At 39.3% G+C, this 20650-nt stretch overlaps 1 protein-coding gene across 1 annotated transcript; it reads left to right on the forward strand.

The window, feature by feature from the left end:
- Positions 1-858: 858 nt before the first annotated feature.
- erlin2 (ER lipid raft associated 2) lies at positions 859-19375 on the forward strand. Its single transcript, XM_042488654.1, has 12 exons — positions 859-946; positions 2347-2454; positions 3140-3221; positions 4406-4452; positions 4705-4766; positions 7032-7157; positions 9070-9143; positions 10849-10907; positions 15487-15578; positions 15673-15762; positions 17127-17206; positions 17289-19375. The coding sequence occupies exons 2-12, from the start codon at positions 2348-2350 to the stop codon at positions 17466-17468; spliced, it is 999 nt and encodes a 332-aa protein (XP_042344588.1). The 5' UTR covers positions 859-946; position 2347; the 3' UTR covers positions 17469-19375.
- Positions 19376-20650: the final 1275 nt, after the last annotated feature.

A 20650-nucleotide genomic window follows, 5' to 3' on the forward strand; every position in this document is an offset into this window, starting at 1 on the left:
CAAAAAAAGAAAAAAAAACATCAAGTTGAAAGGGGGCTATGAACACAAATGCTGCATTTCAGAGTTGCCATTGGATGATTTAACCAAATAAAAAGTAAATCCTTTTATATTAATTTTGGGGGCATTTTATCCTTTTTAAATGGGAGAATTTTATGCTTTTATTAGACAGGAGCTGCAGAGGGATAACAGGAAATGAGTAAGAGTGTGATCCACAGAGATCCTCAGCTGGACTTTGACCAGTGACAGTGCAGTTCATTGTCAGTGTCTGTGGGTTTCCTCTAGATACCAATGTTATTTTAGTTAACTGAAATGAAACTCAAAACTCGCACTCACTTCTGAAATCTTGCCCTTGACAAATACCACACATAGTAATATAACAACCTAAACTGAAACTAATGAAAAACTAAATTTAAAAACTTAACATTTCTAAAACACTAAAAACTAAAACAAGTAACCCCACTGTGAAAACTAGCTGATACCAATTATAAAAAAAAGTTGTTGTTGTTTTGTTTTTGTTTTTTAAATGTATGTAAAAGTTCTAAAAAAAAAATCAACTGAAAATAAAAATAAAAAACGCAACAAAAATAAAAGCTAATAAAAAACAGAAATAGAAAAACCATAATTACTCAGCTGGGAGCCCTGCTTTGTTTTTTCAGCAGTGCGAAATTGGAAGTCTAAATTGAAGAGTACATAGTTTATTTAATTTCAAATTACCATGTCAGTCCTATTAACTTGTGTTTTACTTAAGCAGCTCAGGGCCAAAAGAGGGCCCAAAACATGGTCAAACCGTGACTCAAGCTGTTAGCCGACCGTCCGTGAGGGGGCGCTAATGCAACAAGTCAGTCGCCAAACAGTCAAACTTTACCGGGGAAGAAGAAGAAGGTAGCAGGTGCCTGAGGTGCCTGCTTCTTATCTGTTGCTAGCTGTCCTCTGGGTGAAATTACAGGTAAGACCTGCCGAGTAATAACAACATGTATTACCGCCCACTTAAACAAAGCCTCCGGTGTCCCCTGTCTCGTTAAATATGACACTAGCACGTTAAAAGGAGATAGGAGGTGCTGATATTGTTTTGCTAACTTGTAACGTTAGCATAGGTTAATCAATATTTTGCGCTGCCTGGTGCTTTGACGACAGTGGTGAGGTGTAGCTACGGTGTAATACCTAACGTAAGGTAAATGGTTAATCGTTAAATTGGTCTGTTATTAAAAAAAGGCATCTCTTTCTGAGGTTGCAGTAATATAGTAACCTACATTATGCTAACACAGCTAGCTCCGAAGCTCTCTGAACCAAACTCGGTTCAAATTTGTAGATATTTTTACTTGACTTTCTAATAAGTCCCACAACTCTGTCACAATTCAATCACTTTTTGGTTGTCTACAAATCTTAATACTCACCCTGTCATTCGGCACATATGTGATACCTCATATTTTGCATATTTTGACAAGTGATGGCTATAAACGTCTTGAAGGCTGTAGTCGTTTCGGTCAACCACAGTAAACTGTGTCCCCCACTTAAAGAAAAGTTATTCAGACAGGTTCTGTTTAGTCGATGATTTATATTCTGAAACTGCGATACGACACTTTATATTCGAACAAGATTTTAAGCACTGCTTTAACAGTTTTGCACCTTTGACTAATCGCTTCCTTCTGTTCTGTGCGTGCGTAGCTTACTTCTGCATTATCTAACGTGTAAGTTAACTGTCAGGGTAAAAATGTTACTTAACTGTATCTTTATTTATCTCCATTTAAAGTCAGAATCTGCTCCTTAGAAGAATACAACCAGCATTTAAGCAAACAGTTGCATAGCACTCAGAATACAGTCAAAAAGTTGTATTAAAGAAACAAAAATGTATATAACTGGATATAACATGCAAAGATAAGTCATATAAACATTGCTGTATAAACACTATAACTCTGACAGTACTTCATCCAACTCATTCGGCTTAAACTAACCAAAATAAAGTCATCACATAAAGGTAATTGTAGATACGGCTGTAGATGGTACAGGCAGATGTACAGTATTTTATGTATGACACAAGGTTACAATGTTTTTGCACTATAGCCTCAATCCTCTTTAGGTGTGACAAGGTCACTGAGTCCTAGCTGATGCCCGGCTAAGCCTGAGCTGAGAGGAGATAAACCAGTGAGCAAGAAGCCAACTCCAGTGTGTTACTACAGTACAACACAAGCTGCTGACCAAGTGCACGTCGTGACTGGGTGGAAAGGCAGAGTTTACTAGGACTTGTAATTGGGAGCATTTGATTGTAATCAAGGCAGGACACTGTGTAAACACCCTCTCTTCCCGACTGCTCATTTTCACATGCTGTCTTCCTTGTCTGCCTGCCAGGATGGCACAGTGGGGGGCCATATTCTCAATAATCGCTGCTCTGGGAGGAGCAGCGCTCTTAGCCTCCGTGCACAAGATTGATGAGGGACACACTGGAGTTTACTACAGGTGAGACTGCAGCACATGTTTTTATTTTGTGCCTTAGTGTTAAACTGCACTGCTGTAGAACTGAGACTATAAAAAAGAGCATCTGCTTCAAATGTGTTTGCCATAAGCAACTTAACTGTTAAACAGTGACCATTGTAAATACTTGGGCATTGAGACTGCCAAAAAAGCCAGCAGTGATTCTCTGTCTCTGTAGCTTCTTAGTTGCACAGTTATTTATGGTCTCATTACTTGCACAGACATACAATAAATATCAGCAACAAAGTACAAGCGCCCATTGTTTTCCAGTGAAGCTCTGTAAACTTGAGGAGCTGCCACTAAAACTGGTTTCTCATGAGTCATGACAGTGTCATACAAGAATAAAGCTTGATTCTTATATCTTTATCACTGACTAATGAGCTTCCTCTGCATGTAGACAGTCAGGGAAGGAATATCTGTACTTGCCATCAGCAGTAGCATAAACAGTGAAAGCACCTGAGTCGTAACTGCTGTCACTAACTAAAATACAACTGCCCCATTCTGTCTCCTAAATAATGGCTGTCTCAAGTCTTAACATTTGGGTTAAAACCCAACATTTTAAAATGATCTTACTACACATAATTAGAATATTTTTTTTCATATTGAGCTAAATTCCCTCAGGTTTATTCTGTTCATGCAAGCATACATTTTCTGTGTGTGTATAACACAGGGGGGGAGCTCTCCTAACCACCACCAGCAACCCTGGTTTCCATTTAATGCTCCCATTCATCACCACCTACAAGTCTGTTCAGGTGAGTCAAGATCCCAAATCACCACTAACTGTACTGCAAACAACACCCTCTGTCCTGTGATCCTTAATTCAGATAAGTGAAAATAACAACCGTTGATCAGACATGAAACAGATACTGAATGTAGGCCACAGAAATATTATTATATTAAAGTAAAATTTCACTTTTTGTGTGTGTTTGAGAAAGAATGAGAGAGATACCAGTGACTTTAACATATATAATATTATTGCTATTTTTTTTTTTTAAAATTCTGAATATTTATTGATTCTTTTCATTTAAATGTGAACTGATTGATGTTGATGTGTAAGTGAAACTCTGAAAGTAAAAGAAAATAATGGACTCAAATATCCAACACTTTGCCCAAAACCTTTGTGAACAATCTAATGTTTCTAATCTAATATTTTTAAGCAGATGCTAATTCAACATTTACTCACAAATGCTCACTGTGCATTATCACATACACAGTGAGCATGTGAAAGGTTTGTGCAGAACTGTTGTTAAAATAGTTACTACGGGGCGACAGTAGCTCCCCTGGTAGAGTGTGTGGTGTGCACTACATGTAGACTGAGTCCATTTCGGCAGCCTGGGTTTGAGTCCTACCTACAACCTTTTTCAGTGACCTCACAGTGTCCAAAGGAAAGGTTTATAAGAGGCCTTAATTCAAAAATTAAAATCGAGTGTATTCTGGCCACCAGGCTTTTGGAACCTGATCTAAACTGAATTGTGGTGAATGCAGAATGTGACAATGTCTACTGCATGTAATCATAGCTGATCCCAACTGCGAATAAAACTAAATGAGGATGTAGGAAAATCAATTGGAATACCTTGAAATGTGGATAAACCTCTCATCATACATATCAGCTCATCTTTTAAACACACTTCCTGAACTGTATCCCGCAAAATAGCCTTGTAATACATTTTTGAAAGTTATAACGTTGATTTTTTCTTGTTATAGAGGTGTTCATTCGGCTTTTAGTGTTTTTGCATTGCACTGTATGATACTGACCAAGATCTCCTGTCGTTGCATTTCTCCTGCATGTATAAATGAGATCCAGGTTTTTTCAGTTTAACATATAGAGTTGTCTTGATTGCGTACCATGTTGATGGATTTACTAACATTGTTTGTCTGGTGTTTTTATAATGATGTAAAATAAATTAAACACGAATCTTTGTTTTTTGCTTCGCAGACGACGCTGCAGACAGATGAGGTGAAGAATGTACCATGCGGCACAAGGTAGACATGCTGTTTTGACTGGCTTAAGTAATATCAGATGTGGTCTCGAGACTTATTACACTGTGCGTTCATCTTGAACCTGACACACTCCCTACACACTGGGCAGAGTATTGCACACTTAGAGGTTCAGCCACACACATGTGAACTACTGGCATCACCCAGACTGAATACACAAACTTGTGATATTGTCCAGGTGTTTTGGATAAAAGTGGCTGTCAGGATAGTTCATCTTGTGTATTTGCTTTCTTTCAGTGGAGGAGTGATGATTTACTTCGACCGCATAGAAGTGGTGAACTACCTCGTTCCATCAGCAGGTAAGCTCACCAGCGTTCAACAGGCCTTTAAGGCTGCAAACAGCACCAGTACAAAATGTGGGATTTTTTGGTGTGGTCGACTGGACGGTGTATCAAGGAAGCTCAGGAGGCAGAGGTCCTTGCAAAAAAGGCAGTGATTTATTAAAAAAAAAACCTGCAACAGAAACAGAAGAACAAAAGTCAGTGGAGGCAAGATCAACTGAATAGAAAAACCATAGCCTCTTAGCAAGCCGCAAGCAAATTATTCACTCCTGAGTCAATGCCCAAGGGTGAATACTACGAAGCCAGTTCAACAGAGCCAGGCTCTCTTTGATCGAGCTGGCTCAACAAACGCTGCGGCTTCAGTCAGAGCCACGAAGGTGGTTATCAACTGTCTTTATTAACTCGGGCTTTCTGCTTCAAACTCTGTGCGTGTTCACAGAAAACGAGTCAAAAGACGCGTCAACTGTCCTGTAATAAAGGAGACGTATAACTCACTTTAGTTTTAGGTCAATATCAGTATTTAGTTGGCAAAGCGTAAACAGTTATACCAGAATAACTTCATTGATATCCCTAGGATGAACCACAGTCCCCAAATCCTCTATTTGTCACCAGGGCCTGATCACAGCCACAGCCAGGGGAACTATTTTGTTGAAGTCTGCCCAAATCAGAAAAGCGCTTTATGCAGCTTAAATTGTTTTCAGGCAACCTTTGAATCACCTGTCCTTAGTACATCCAATATTTTGCTGTGAAGTAAACGCACAGATCTGTACCTTAAAATCTGCCTAAAAATGAAATGGACAGGCAGGGGGCACTCGCTCTGGCTCTTATTGAGTTCTAGAATCTGTTTCCAAATAGTACGTTGGCCACAGGAAACAGAAATATGTGTGGGTGTGGGTATATGAGACCCTCAGAAAGAGGGAGTACCACCAGCTGATCCAGGAGTTTCACCTGGATGATGGTTGGTTCAAGGTTTATTTTAGGACAATGTGTCAAGGAAAGTTTTGCAATCTGTTGTCAGTCTTTGGGCCTCATTATAGTAAGTAAAACAATAGAAAGTATTGAGGCGACAAGTTGTTCAATTACGTCTTTACAGCTTGCCAGGGGCGACGTGGAAAGTGAGCTTAATTTCACAGAACCAACGTACGTACTTGTTATTGCTACCACAGAGGGCCTGCCGCTCTGTTTATCTACTTGGACAATGAGAAAAGAACTACATTGACGTTGAGCGCGTTTTCTGCTTTGAGTTGATGTTTTTTCAACCCGAGGTGTTCAGGGCGCTCCTGCAAAAATGCAAGGTGCTCAGCAATGCAAGAGCACCAAGCAAAATGCGTCACTCTCATGAACCCTTTTTACACAAGCAGCATGCCTAGCGTCTGAGATCCCTCTATAAGGTCGCAAAAAAAGTCTCTTTTTGAGCTGCCTTTGCATTTTTACACAGACCCAAACAGCTGCAGCATTATGCCACTCCAGTGTGTGATTTTAGGCAGCATGCTGGCACTGCGGAAGCCAAAAGGGGTGTGACGGATGTGACATATAACACAACAGTGTCTACCTCTAGTGTGACTTGTGACATACGGGTCAGCAGCATGTTTTTAACAATAATGTGGCAATAACAACCATTTACTATTCCTGTTATGTGGAGCCTAAACTTGTCCTCTGCTTGGAGGTTGAGGAACTCCAGAATATTTTTTAAATTATTTTTCCAGTTTGCTGAGATTTACGGCTGCTGCTCTTCTTTGAGTTAGCTGCATGCATAACAAGTTGTCAACCCAGTGTAGGAAATTAGCTCCAGCCACCGGCCAGATGCCGTCAAAATATGAAAGTCGGTGTTAGATTTCAGATACTAAATAATGATTTACTATTGAGTGGCTGGTGAATTTAAACCTTTATCTGTAAGTTGCTAATAGATGTTGACATTTAAAGTTAATTTCATACCCTTGTCACACCCGTCATGCACACGGTCCTTTCCTGCCAGCTGTCCTGTTTTTACAGAGACCATTTTTGGTGCTGCTACTACCTGCTGTTGCGGCTTTAGGGCGAGACAACTCTGGCCCCTCATTATGCAGTGACACTTTTTATACAAAACAGTACTGTAATATAAAGTAGCCTTGGTCAGGCAGTGTGAAAGGGGCTATTGGAAACCATGACACAAAGCCACTATGAGCTGCTAAAACCCTCTTTGTCTGATGCAGCTGGGTCCAGCAGAACCACATACTGCATGTGTGTGTTCTGTTTTTGCTCTTCATTGCTGAATTGACTGAGCACTTGTTTCTTTGCCTGCAGTGTACGACATTGTAAGGAACTTCACAGCAGACTACGACAAAGCGTTGATATTCAACAAGGTTCACCACGAGCTCAACCAGTTCTGCAGTGTTCACTCACTGCAGGAGGTCTACATCGGCTTGTTTGGTAAGTGCTGCAGACTGGGTGTAAACTAACTACTGATTTGAAACACCTCCTCACAGCTATTTATATGGTACATCTCCATAAACAGCATGCTGTCAGCCCACAGGTGTGGGTTCAGTCAGTCAGTCAGTCAGTCAGTCAGTCATTTTCTGTAACCGCTTGTACTCGTAAGGGTCGCGGGGGGGCTGGAGCCAATCCCAGCTGTCATCGGGCAGAAGGCGGGGTACACCCTGGACAGGTCGCCAGACTATCGCAGGGTGACACATATAGACAGACAACCATACATACTCACAGTCACACCTAAGGGCAGTTTGGTGTGGGTTCAAAACATCTTAAATGTTTATGGTTATTCTCATTAGGTGGCCAAATGCCACATTACACACAACAACTGCTCTGCACATGGACTTAGCTGGCAGAATCTCATGCACTTTGCTAAAATGAGCCCTGCTGTTGAGAAGTTCTCCTCAAGGGCTTTTACCAGAAAATGATGTTTTTGTTAAGCTTCAGAAAAAAGTAGTGGTTTAGGTAAAATGAAGAAAGACTTCTCCCATCTGCGTTAACCCACACTTGTGAATGTTACAACCTATCCCCCTAACCAAAGTCCACAGAAGGTAAACATAACCATGGCATAATGATGACACGCACACACAACATCATAATCGGGGGGTGAAAAGACTGTTTACAATTAGCAAAGCTAAAATTCCTTCTAGCCATGTTAGAATGAATTCAGTAGTGACAGTGTATTGGTATTTCAGTTCTGACCAGTAAAAAAACTTTTACTAATTTAAAGTAGTTTTATGGTATCAGTCCCTACTTTTGAGGAACCTGAAGAAACATCCTTTATGCCACCACGTCGGGTTTAGCTGTGGTTGGAGGCATTATGTTTTCGTATGGTACGTCCATCGCATTTTTGTGAACACGATATCTGACAGAATGCCTCAAGGGAATTTCTTCAAATTTGGTACAAACATCCCCTCGGACTCAATGATGAGCTGTCATGGTTCAAAGGTCAAGGTTACTGTGACCTAGGGTCCATCTCAGTCTTGTGAACTAATAACTCAGGAAGGGATAGAGGGAATTTGATTTGGCCTCACAAAACATGTTGAGTTTTCTTTGCCAAAACTTAAGAATTCATTTATTTTTATAACAAAATCTTACACAAATAGGATAAAATGAAGACATTAGATATACAAAAGGTCAGTTTCACCGTGATATCATAATAATCCACAAAAACATTAATCATCGTCATAAGTCAGCAACAAGGGGGAGACATTTGGTCAGATACTGAATTAATGACACTAGTCTTGGGTGTCCACCTTGAGACTGTGCTGATTGTATAGATCTTCTGTGCTGCCGGGGGGAAGATGTGTGTGTGTGTAGGATCAATGATTTCACAGACATGGATGTAAATTGTAGATGCAACTTGATTGCTTCACACGGGTAAACAACTGCGAGGCGATATGGCCATATGTTTGTTAAAAGCAGACCACTTAGTGGTCAATATTGATAATGATCCCAGTACTGATATCATTTGTATTTTAAAGCAATTATTGCCTGATACTAGTTTGTTGACTAATATTGATTTTGTGCATTGCTGTGGCTAAAGTAACTTGACTGAAAAGTAATTGTCATTAATAGCATTATTCTCTGCATTGTCTCCATACTTAACATTTTTTTATCTGAAATCTCACATGAAACGTATGTGTCTTCTGGGTGCCAGATCAGTTGAAACATACTTTTTAGGTTTTGGATTTTATGTTGTGTGACTTTGACTTGTCCGACATAATCCATTTAAGGAGACATTGAATTAAACGGAAGTATTTCTATTGAAGGTTCATTTTTGTTTGTTTGTTTGGTTTTTTTTTTTAATCTTTTTAGCTCACTTACTTGCCTCTCTTGTACTTTATCCCTGCAGACCAAATAGATGAAAACCTGAAGTTAACGCTACAAGAGGATCTAACATCCATGGCACCTGGACTTATCATACAGGTACAGTGAGACCACCAGAGAGACTGCAGTCATCACAAAGTTAGTCAAGTCCAGGAGGTGAGATCAAGACCGTCTGACTGACAAACTAGAGCTGGAAAAGTTAAGATCATGCGTTTGGTGCAGTTTACTGATGACTTAAAAAAAAAACTACCCTTAATTCTTAAGATCTGTTAAATTAGCTGCTTTTGTCATGTACTTAACAAAAAGTACTTTTGGGTACCAAAATCCAGATACCAGTATTGGTTTAACCCTTTGAAACCTGGCTTTTATTCTTTCAAAAACATGGGAAGAAGGCAATAAAACAACAGAGGAAGGGATTATGAGCAAGAGATAAGTGTTATGTACAAGAAAATTAACCTCTAAGTGAATTTTAAAAAGGGAAATGTATTTTTAAAGACAAACATAGAAATTACCTGGAAAAGGTGATTTAAGAATTATAATTTTGTAACATAATTTAAAATAAGAAAAGTTTTTTTCTAGCCTTTATTTCTTTTTTTCCCTCAGACATTTTTTGCTAGGTCTTTTAGAAATAATCTTGTAAATTCAATTATTTGTGAAACATTTATTACAAAGTTGCTTAATACCTTTTTTCCCATGTTTTTGAGAGAATTCGCACCAGTTTGCTCAGAGCTCAAAGGTTTGAATACTTGTGAAATGCATCTGAAAGCAGCACAAGTAAAGTAATGTCGTTCCAGGCTTCAGAGTGTTAAAGTTGAGCTGTGCTCAACCCTAGGTGTCTGGCCCTTTGTTCAGATGTATTCTGGGAGATGTCGTCACAAACTCTGTCATCACTATTTATTGAAAAATCCAGATATACTGGACTGACAAAGTAACACTTGCATTTATTGTGTTAAACTTAACTTCAAAGGTGGGGCAGCTCAGTGGATAGAGCGGGCGGCCCATGTATAGAGGCTGAATCCTCGCCGCAGCGGTCGCGGGTTCATCTCCGCTCTCGGCCCTTTGCTGCATGTAATCCCCTCTCTCTCCCCCTTTCACACGTACACTCTCTTCTATCAAATAAAGGCAAAAAAAGCTTAAAAAAAATACTTCGAAGGTTACATTTCTACCTTCGTCACGATGTTTTGTCTCCTATGAAAGATACTTGAAATCGCTAAAAGACTGCAGTACTGAACCAGAGTACTTAAGCTGTAAATAGTAATGTCAACCTAATGAGACACTGTGTACAGACTCCTTGATAACAGAAGTCTTTTTACAGTTGCAGCGTTAAACTGGTGCTCACAGCCTATAAAAAGCCCCTTTCTCTGAGACCTCATTATAACAGCACATGACATGGTTTGTCCCAGGAGTTTGAAAAGGACTACATTATGACTGACTTTAAAAGGAGCCTGAGTGGTTTTCCCCCCCTCTTGAATCCAACCCCCCCATTCTCACAGAGGGAGACACATTTCACTCCTGAGTGTAAAACACTTAACTGGGCTTTAATACTGTGGCCTAATGTTTCCTGTAAATCTCTAGAAACAGTTGAAATAATAATTGCACTTCTTTCCGGGAATCCAATAATCCCACAGTTCAGAGGGGCTATTAAACAAAAGCCTTCTGTCTTGGGACTCCTCTCAAACTGTCTTCTTCTACTTCTAACCTGGTGGGGAAAACCTCTTCCAGGAGTCATGTTGCTGTTAACACTCATGCTGTCTTTATCTGTCTGCTTCAGAGCTGACTGTTTATTTCTCTGTCTGTGTCACAGGCGGTCCGTGTCACAAAACCCAACATCCCAGAGAGCATTCGCAGAAACTACGAGCTCATGTGAGTTTTCTTCTTTCTTTGTTATTTCCCGTGCCTAACATGGAATGTTCCCTGACCCCTTATAGAGCCTGTGTTGTGTAATTATTTTCCCTCCCAAGTGGACAGACCTAATGTTCATCTAACTCCCCCTGCCTAGTCTGTAAGACTCTGCTGTTTCACGTCAGTCTGAGAGCATCTTACTTTGGATCAGCACCATGTGTTTAGTCACAGTGGATGTGATAAAGAGGAAATTGAGGATTTACAGTTAACTGGTTGTGAAGTTCATGGAAGCACTGTGAGGCATCAGCCACTGGAGAAAGCTGAAGTCTTTACGTCAGATGCATACAATGTCAGACAAAGGACAGAATGTGGATACTGTTTTAATTTAAAGTCAGGCACTGTGTCTGACTTGTGGCCCAAAACCTACACAAAGCCTGATTGATGCAACATGCATGTGTCAACGGGTCCAATTTGTCTACACATGTGTTGATTTTATGATTTAGTGGTTGTGGTGGGTCTTACTCAGTGTTGTGTTGTATAGTGGGGGAGGGCCCTGCTTCCCAGGAATGTCTACAGCTCTTTATTGCAAATCATGAGCTGTAACTTTCCTTCACACAGGGTCTGACTCATACAATTTCTCGTTTTGCCTGTTCCCACAGTACATGTCACACTTTTAACAGCACAGGGTTTCCTGCACATTCATTTATTTGTGGTGCCCCACCATGATCAAAGCAGCTGCTGTTTCAAATATATTTTTTTGTTTTTGGAGCGGGGCCATTTATTAGGGATGGGGATTGAAACCTGGTTCAATTGAGGACCAAGTTCTGCTTTTTTCAAAACCTTGAAATCAATAATGTTTGAACTTGCTGATGCCGCTGCGGAGTCCTGTGGGTCCTATAACGTAACATTACATCTCAAGTCGAGTCACGTCATTTAAATCCAATCACTGGTCCGCATTCATCGAGTGGATTAGTGGAGTAAGACAAAAACAAACAAGGAGGCGTGTTCTTCTCTGCACAGCGTTTAAGGCAGCCTCCTACAGCAGATTCAGACCATCCAAAGCACTAACTAATGCTATAGAGTGTTTATCTCTGTGCATTGTGAAAACACTGTAACAGTAGGGGGTAGAAAATACCAAATTAAAGCACATGGCTGAAGTGCTTAAGACCCGCTGCAATGGGCCTTCACATGTGTTTTTTAGGCATTCAGTTGTGCCGGCTAGCTTTAGGCTCTCCAGCTGTGCACAACTGGTGGAAGATTGTGCTTGTTATTCTGCCCTCTCTGTGCATGTTTTAGGTTTTGCATGTCAAGGGTTTCACATTGAAGCTTCCTTCTGAGTCTCTGAAACATGTTGATACTCTTCTCCTTGGTGGTAGGCCCCATAGTCATAAACAGAACTGGGTGGCTCTGACAGGTTTGTTTTAGCATCTGAATCAGATGCAATATGTGTGTCACTGAGGTCCACACAGGTGAGAATTGCTGCATTAGGTGTCTGCCTCATGGTTCACTTAGTTTATCATCGGTGAGCTCTGTAACAACACAAATGATGGTCATTAGTTTCAGTAATAGCAGTCATAGGGCTGGTTAGTTAAGGTTCAGTTTGAGACTGCATATTTTAGTCCTCTCCTCAACAATCAACTCATGTCCAGAAAAATGCCATGATAGTTTTTGTAAGACCCAGTTTGTTTAAACTTCCCAAATAAGGCAAAGAGCAGGACAGAGACGCAAACTGTAGCCAAAACTTGTCATAGCATTCAGGTCCGGCTTTCTCACACTGGCGATTAGGCACACAGTCTATATGCTTATTTTCCATTGGGCTTCTTTTAAATGTGACCTGTAACCCTGCAAACTAACATAGTCAATGATGTGCTATTAAACATTAGAAGTAATATTCAATTATTGCTGTACATGAAATACTAGTTAGCTGGCCATGCTAACAATTACAGCTTATATTTACAGGAATTAAAAATGTGCTGTTTATGATTTAGTGCAACACACACACAAACACACACACATGCGCGCACACACACACACACGCAATTAACTATTTAAAAGACACACACAAACACACAAACACACTTTGTTACACAACTGAGTTTTTTCACTGGCACTCACTTCACTGTAAAAAGTGAACCAAAATGTCAATACATAAATCAAGCTGTGTCCCATCTGAGCGCTGAAATTCTCCCACTTCCTGTTGAAAAAACTGTCAGTGTTGGGAATGAGTCAGATAGAATCACTGTTAAGTAGTTAACTGAGACTGGAGGGGATCATCATTTTCTGTAGACACCTCCATCAGTCGGCTGTTTTCCAAAAATATTGCATAATATTTTGGCTTTTCCATGATTTCTTCATTTCCCCAAAATTACTCACGTTTAAGTCTGTTCGCCCTTCTGGTTATAGTTATTGTTTTCAGTAACTACTGTCAGTTAAGGTTTATTAGATGTTAAATAATACTTAATTTGAATGTGGAAGTTGTATTCTCATATGCTTGGAGGAGATTTATATTTATTTATTTATTGCAACATAGGTTATGGGTACCAATTAACCATCAATTTAACTGCTGAGGTCTGCAGTGACATCACACAATTTCCTTTTAAAACAACACATTTATCTGGTAGATTACACAATTGAATATCTTCCATTGAAGCCAGACATGAATATGAAGAAGCGAAACCTAAATTTACTGTGTAGGCGGAGTGTTTTTGTCCATGTGCCCATGATGACACAGGATGGTAAGACTTGGAGTGTGGGATTGGAAGCTTGGAAATGAAAGTATTCTGAGGTTTTAGGCCCAGTTTCCATGTCTTACTGACTTGGACTTTCCCAAAAGTTTGCCATTTGACTTGTGGACTTTTTTGAACACCTTTATGCACACTATTGGGAAATCTGCAATTCAAAAATCAGGAATCTTAAAACACATGCACACACAGACACACACACGACAGCTGCCAAGAACAAGTTAACATGCATAAACAGAGCTGTGAACACCATGTCTACATCGTTATGACCATGTCTTGATCATTGCCAAAGAATTGTCATATGCAAGTTACAGTTTATCAGTTTCTGACTGTACACATTAATACCATTCACGTCAGCATCCATATCATAATTATAAATGGTTATTCAGATTTTCCTGAAAGCTCTGATAAATCTAACAAGATTCCAAATAAGGCAAACAAATACGGATCCTTTAAGTTGCCAGTCCAACGTTTAATGTATACAGACTCTAATTTAATGAATGTAGCACCGAGTTTAAAAAATACACCGTTTTTAATCATGACATAACCATCTTACCAATCATACAGTATCTTAAGTCATTCATGTGAATGCTCATAATTCTCAAACATGACAATTTTTCCATCGCAACTTCTTCAACCTATATGACATGAGGACAGCATCATTGTGAAACTCTGATTTTAAGGGGGTTTGGAATTTTTAATGAAAGACTCTCATAATCCTTCTGACATGCCATCTATGTGGTATGCATGTATAACAAATGCACTGTAAGTACAAATATTAAAAGCTTTGTACACCCACACAGGAGTTTGGAGCTGATGTCTGCACATGAAAGTTGGGAGGAATTATTCTGGAAATGCTGTCACACCACTGATACCCTTTTTCCCACCAAATTAGCTCTGATTCTTGAATCAATGTTGTTCAGGATTCTTGGAACCTTTGTGCTCTCAAGGGAACCAGATCACATTTCTGCCAGTTTTAAGCAGAGTCATTGCGATCCAGGATGTTTCATCAACGGAGGGCGTTGCACAATAGAAATAATCTGTCAAAAGAAAATGGCAGATCACGCTGATTAACTGCGAGCTTCTGTTCTGTTGTCGCAAGTACTTGTTTTTATCCAAAAAATAAGCATTCACCAACAAATAATAAAAAGAAGATCATTACATGCAAGACTTCATCCTTTTTTTCCAACCTGCAGAAAATGAAATGCCCACTGACGCTGTCATGCTTTGCAATTCAGGCCAGGAAAAAAATGATATTTTTTGTCTCCAGCTGGGGACCAACTTTCAGGTTCTTGACCACTTTATTTGTTGGTTGAAATGCTCAGAACGGTTCAAATTTGGCGCAGGAATTAGAACTGAACCTGTTCGGTTTAAATTTAAAAAAAAAAAAAAAAGACCTTAATAGACATGGATCATTGAAAGTGCTTGAAATGATATATTTTGTGATAGAATAGATATTCACATACTTTTTCACTTCATGTTAATAAAAAGGCCACATCCTGCCATTTGCACTTGGGTTTCCTGCAGTTGCATCATAGTTTCACGCACACTTCAAACGTAAGTTCAGTGATGAAGGGGGAAACACGCAAACAAGCAAAGCAGTGAAGCAGCTTTGATGAGCCATATTGTTGGAGCATCACACTGGAGCGTGCTACAAACAGTAATAAACCTTGAGCCGTCTATCATACTATGCAATGTTGGTTCCTCACATTTGAGGCAGATGTCAAACCATCCTGCTTTGTACATGTCCACAACCTCCTGAGAGGAATAATCAGTGAGAGCAGGGAGAATATCTGTCTGTGTTTGTTTCTGCCTCTGTGTTTGTGTTTTAATGGGAAAGTATGCGTTTTTGTCTCCAGGGAGAGCGAGAAGACAAAGCTGCTGATCTCTCAACAGACACAGAAGGTTGTGGAGAAGGAAGCAGAAACTGAAAGGATCAAAGCTGTGATCGGTGAGAGAGGAAAAAAGAAAACCATTAGAGAAAAGTACGTTTAACAAACTTCCAGGTTGAAAATGGAATGATTTTTTTTTGTTTTGTTTTATAGAGGCTGAGAAAGTGGCACAAGTGGCAGAGATCAAGTATGGACAGAAAGTCATGGAGAAGGAAACAGAAAAAAAGATCTCTGAAATCGAAGGTTTGTATCCAAGAACTCACATCCTCCGCTGAAGTAAAAAGTACCAAGACAAGAAAATAAAAATGCTACATTACAAGTTAAAGTGCTGAATTCAAAATCCTGCTTGTCCCGTCTATCACATTATTAATTTCTTAATACTGATACCAACCAGAGAAAGATTCAGTGGTGTACAAAATAATGTAAGAGTTACACAAAAAAGGAAGTTTGAAGACAGGTGCCCCAGCCAGAACCTGTACAACGTTTTTCTAAGGGTTAGGGCTGGGGTTAGGCAAGGCTGGGAACAACTGGTTCAATCTTATCAATGTGTTGTAATATATAACCTTTAATGTGATATTTTAACCCAATAATTATTTTATAATATAAAATGGAGTAGAAGTATCAGAAATTGGAAAAGTTAGTACACGGACCTAAACATTGCACAGTACTTTACTAAATGTAATTTACAGGGTTCCTACAGTCATATAAAAACATGGAAAAGTCACATTACCAGGCCTGGCCAAGTCATGGAATTAGTAAATATCATTGACATTAAAAAAAACAACCACAACTACATTTTGTTGTGTGTAACAATTTTTTTTCTGTGAAGTTTTCAGTAGCTAGCCTTATATATAATGTAACTTTACAGCAAATAAATTTTCTGCAGCCGTCAGTGTAATGTAGCTTTAATATGCATCAATGTGTGACGTTTCATTTACCATCACATACGTGTCTTCATTTTCTCACTGCCCTCCGTATGTCTGCCAGCTCGCTGAGAATATGTTTGGACAATCATTTTTTTCTAATTATAGGTCCTTAAAAAGTCATGTAAAAGTTTTAAAATTTTTACCATGAAATTGTTTGGGTATCCTGTTTTCACTTTCCAACGCTGTTTGTATCCTTGAGAGTACCAGTCTTTGATTTCGTGTTACGCCATGAATAATGGCTGCATGATATTTCAGTGTGCCAACTCCAGTCCTGATGATGAGCATGTTGGCTCACTGATGATGTCTCTGGAATATGAACAGAACGCTCATCACTGTGTCTGTTTCATTCTTGTTATGAAAGAAGCAAACATGCAGTGTGTTTGTGCTGAACAATAACAAAGTGGAGATTTGAAGAAGTGCATCTGAAGTCAGTGTGATTAAAAAGAAAAAACTGTTGATTCTGAGTGGATCACAGAGTGGATTTCGGCAGCTGTGCTGTGTACATGTAGAAATGCTTATTTTCTCCAAGTATGTTTGTTTTAAGTTCTGGTTTGCTGTCTGAGTCTGGGACAAGCTGTTTAGATGAAATTCATGTTTGTAGATGTCAGTATTTACGCAAACTTGGGCTTTTTTTCACTAAACCGACCTGTTCCTGTGACTCTGACTGTTTCTGATTCATAGATGCTGCCTTCCTGGCCCGGCAGAAAGCCAAGGCAGATGCAGAGTTCTATACAGCACAGAGAGCTGCAGAGGCCAACAAGGTAAAGACATGACACACACACACAGGGGGTGAAGAGTCCAGATTGCTGTTTTATGATTTAAATTCTGTCCCTTCTCTTGCAGGTGAAGTTAACACCAGAGTACCTGCAGCTAATGAAGTACAAGGCAATCGCAGCCAACAGTAAAATCTACTTTGGAAACGACATACCCCAGATGTTTGTGGACTCTGGCTCTGCAGGGAGCTCTATCAAGGCCTCCGCAGCCATGGACATTGTTGCTGAGCAGATCCTGGACCTTGATTAGCAAGGGAAGTAGTGGGACCCACAGACCACCCAGAGGTGGAGGACTGTCTGCTGGAGGGCAGGAGCCTGGCCCAATGGCTGGCTGGCAACTTCTCCCTCTGACCCGGAGAAGCTCTTCTGACCAGGGCCCATATTTCTCAAACAGCTCAGAATCTCTGTTAGAAATCACATTGAAAGTTTGACTACAGGCCTATTCGCACAGGACAAGTATTACCAGGGGACCTCAGGTGATTTAGAAATTCCTCCAGGTCTGTGATTCATAAGCAAAGTTTGTGTTTGACAGAGTTTTACAGACATTATTCCCTGGATCTGTTCCACAATCATTTGTAACTCTACACTCTACCACTCTACACAACATAGAAACTTTTTTTTTTTTTTTTGTGAGGGTAGAACACATTGTCACATGTCATCTATTTCTGCTAATGAGTCTCCTGCACCTGGTGTGCTGTCATGACTTTAATTAATAATCATCAGCGCAGGCTACATAATTCTTAGCAGGGAAAAAAGCAGGAAAAAGTTGTGGAGAAGACTAAAAACCTAAATACAACCCCAAATCACAGAGATTCAATTTACACAAGATTAGTATGATCACATGACCGTCTGTCTTTGGTGGAATATGGAAGATAATTTGGTCGTGAATTTTTACTGGAAGGGACAGGGAATTAAGATCACAGACGACCTCCGCATTTATTACAAATTACTAGAGGTCCCCAGGTAGTACCAGCAAGCAAGCAAAACTTTATTTATATAGCACATTACACTCCAGGCGGAAGCACAATGTGCTCCACAAAGTATGAGGTACAAGTTGCAGGCACAAAACAAAGCATTCAACTGACCATAAAAGCGAATCAAATCCATAAAATAAGAACTCAAAAAAATAATTAAGATGAATAAATTATTAAAAGAAATGCAAGTCAGAACTGGCAAAAATGATTAATATGAAATAAAATAGTAATACTTAATACTAAAAGTACACCCTTAAAAGAGGATAATACATATGAATTAAAATGAATAAAAGAACTAACAATAGAATAAGATTAAATAAGATGAAAAAAAGTATTATACATGAGCAAAAATAAAAATAAATAAATAAATAAGACCAAATAATAGTAAAACCATGAAGAGGAAGTGCATTACAGTAGTCCAGCCGACTAGAAATAAAAGAGCCAAGTAGAAATACTAGTCCCTTGCAAATTTGCATCAGAGCTTCTACTGTGTTCTGGTATAGAATGAGATCATCTAGACTCAGAAAATGGGCTGGAATTAAAACAAGATAAAATAGCATAATTGGTGTGTGTGTGTGTGTGTGTGTGTGTGTGTGTGTGTGTATAATTAGCTCCTTTGAAACTGCCAAGTAGCCCAAACAATCATTTAAAGAAATTTGTCCTGCTGCTGTGCGCCAAATGTGACCAGTCCATTTAGCCACAACATGAGGGATCACTAATGCATTACTACGTTTGGGTTTATACTGTTATCCCTTTACTTTCATGTGTCCTCATTCAGCGTTTGAAGCAGTGATAATTGTTCCGTAGCAGGAAATTTACTGGTAATACATCTTAATTTAGCATTACCAGTAATTGATTTTGATTTTATAAAAGGTCATAGAGCTCACTCCAAACTTTGAAAATGAAGAAGTTCACTCTCTCTGCAGCCCAGTGCACAGCACTGAGGGACGAACGCTGTTGAATGGAGAGATTAGTATACGGCCATTTGAAACTGCTTGATGTTTTGTGAATGAAGCAGTTCCATGCCTGGAAAAAGAGAATCAGTGGAAAGAGCTTTAATCCCGTACCCAACATATTTTACATTCCCAACATGTCCAGGGCAGTAAAGCTCTTTAGTTCTGCTAAATCTTAGTGGATATGGAGTGACTTGACAAGATGAAGAGAGTTATTAAAATGTAGATGCTGAAAAAGAAGGACCAAATATGTCGCTCTGCGGATGGAAGGCCGTGATTTCTTTTTCTGAACTGCTTGAAAAAGACAGGCCCTTAGCAGATATATGTCACTGTAGACAGAACACAGGGAGGATGAATGTACTGTGTGATAGCTGCTGCCTGGCAGATGTAATATCTGTTTTTGTAAAAAAAAACAAAAAAAAAAACACAGGGGACCCCTTGAATAATTATTTTGTGCAGCTGTTTGAAGTTGCTCTACATTTTGCTGTATATGTAGCACTTTGTGTCTCACGCTGTACATTCAGTGGAGAGACTTTATTTGTGCATCTGTTTGTTTTTTTGACTGTTAATATCTGTTTTGCGTCAGGTGTTTTTTTTCCAAACTGTTTCACTTTGAAAAGATTGTGTTGGGTTATGACACCAAAAACAGCTTTTCTACTGGAGTGGACTTGTGACATCAGCTTTTCTCAACAGGCAATTTTCATCTATTTTTGATGATTTAATGTAATGATTTCATGTCTGTCTTGTTAGAATCTTTACAGGATATTTGCAGTGCTGAATTGCTTTGAGCCTTTGGCAACATGAGCCACTGCTCTGGAGGAGAAGAAGTTGTAGGAACTGCAATATACAGATTGATACTAAGGGACTCCAACCTCATACGTGAGAATTGTCTTTAGGGGTAAGCAAAATCTTTTTTACAATAGAAAATAGAAATCTTGACTTGATCTGGACCAAAAACCAAATAATATTTTATTTGTGACCTCTTATGCTCTTTGTGTTAGATGACTAATGCAATTATTTGTCTAAATGTCTAAAAAAAAATGTTAACATTGTTTCCCAGTGATTTTTTGGGAGGGCGGGTGGGATGATTTTATCAGAGGTGTGATGTTGTACAACACAGAATACTTGGTTATGGGTTAATGACAGCATGGAGACAATTTCACATTGAAAACTGACTCATTACATTTTGGAATTGATTCCGAGAACATTGTGTTTTTTGTTGGGGTTTTTTGTAATTTGTTGAGCAGATGCAGTGCAACTGTGAGAAAACATTTTTGTCACCTGAAGCTAAATGGCCTATGCCCAGAATTCACTGTAACCTGACACAACTTCGGTCTATCATTTGTTGTACAAACTAATTATATTATGTGTTCCTGGCACTACTCTGTTGCTTAAAGTCAGACCGGTCAGCCCTCAAAGTGACCTCCAGTTGTCATTCAAACAAGAGTTTCTTTGATCAATTGAGAATCACGAAGACTTGAAAGGCAAATGTTTTTGCACTGATT

Source organism: Plectropomus leopardus, chromosome 6 (genome assembly GCF_008729295.1).
Source record: "Plectropomus leopardus isolate mb chromosome 6, YSFRI_Pleo_2.0, whole genome shotgun sequence".
NCBI lineage: Eukaryota > Metazoa > Chordata > Actinopteri > Perciformes > Serranidae > Plectropomus > Plectropomus leopardus.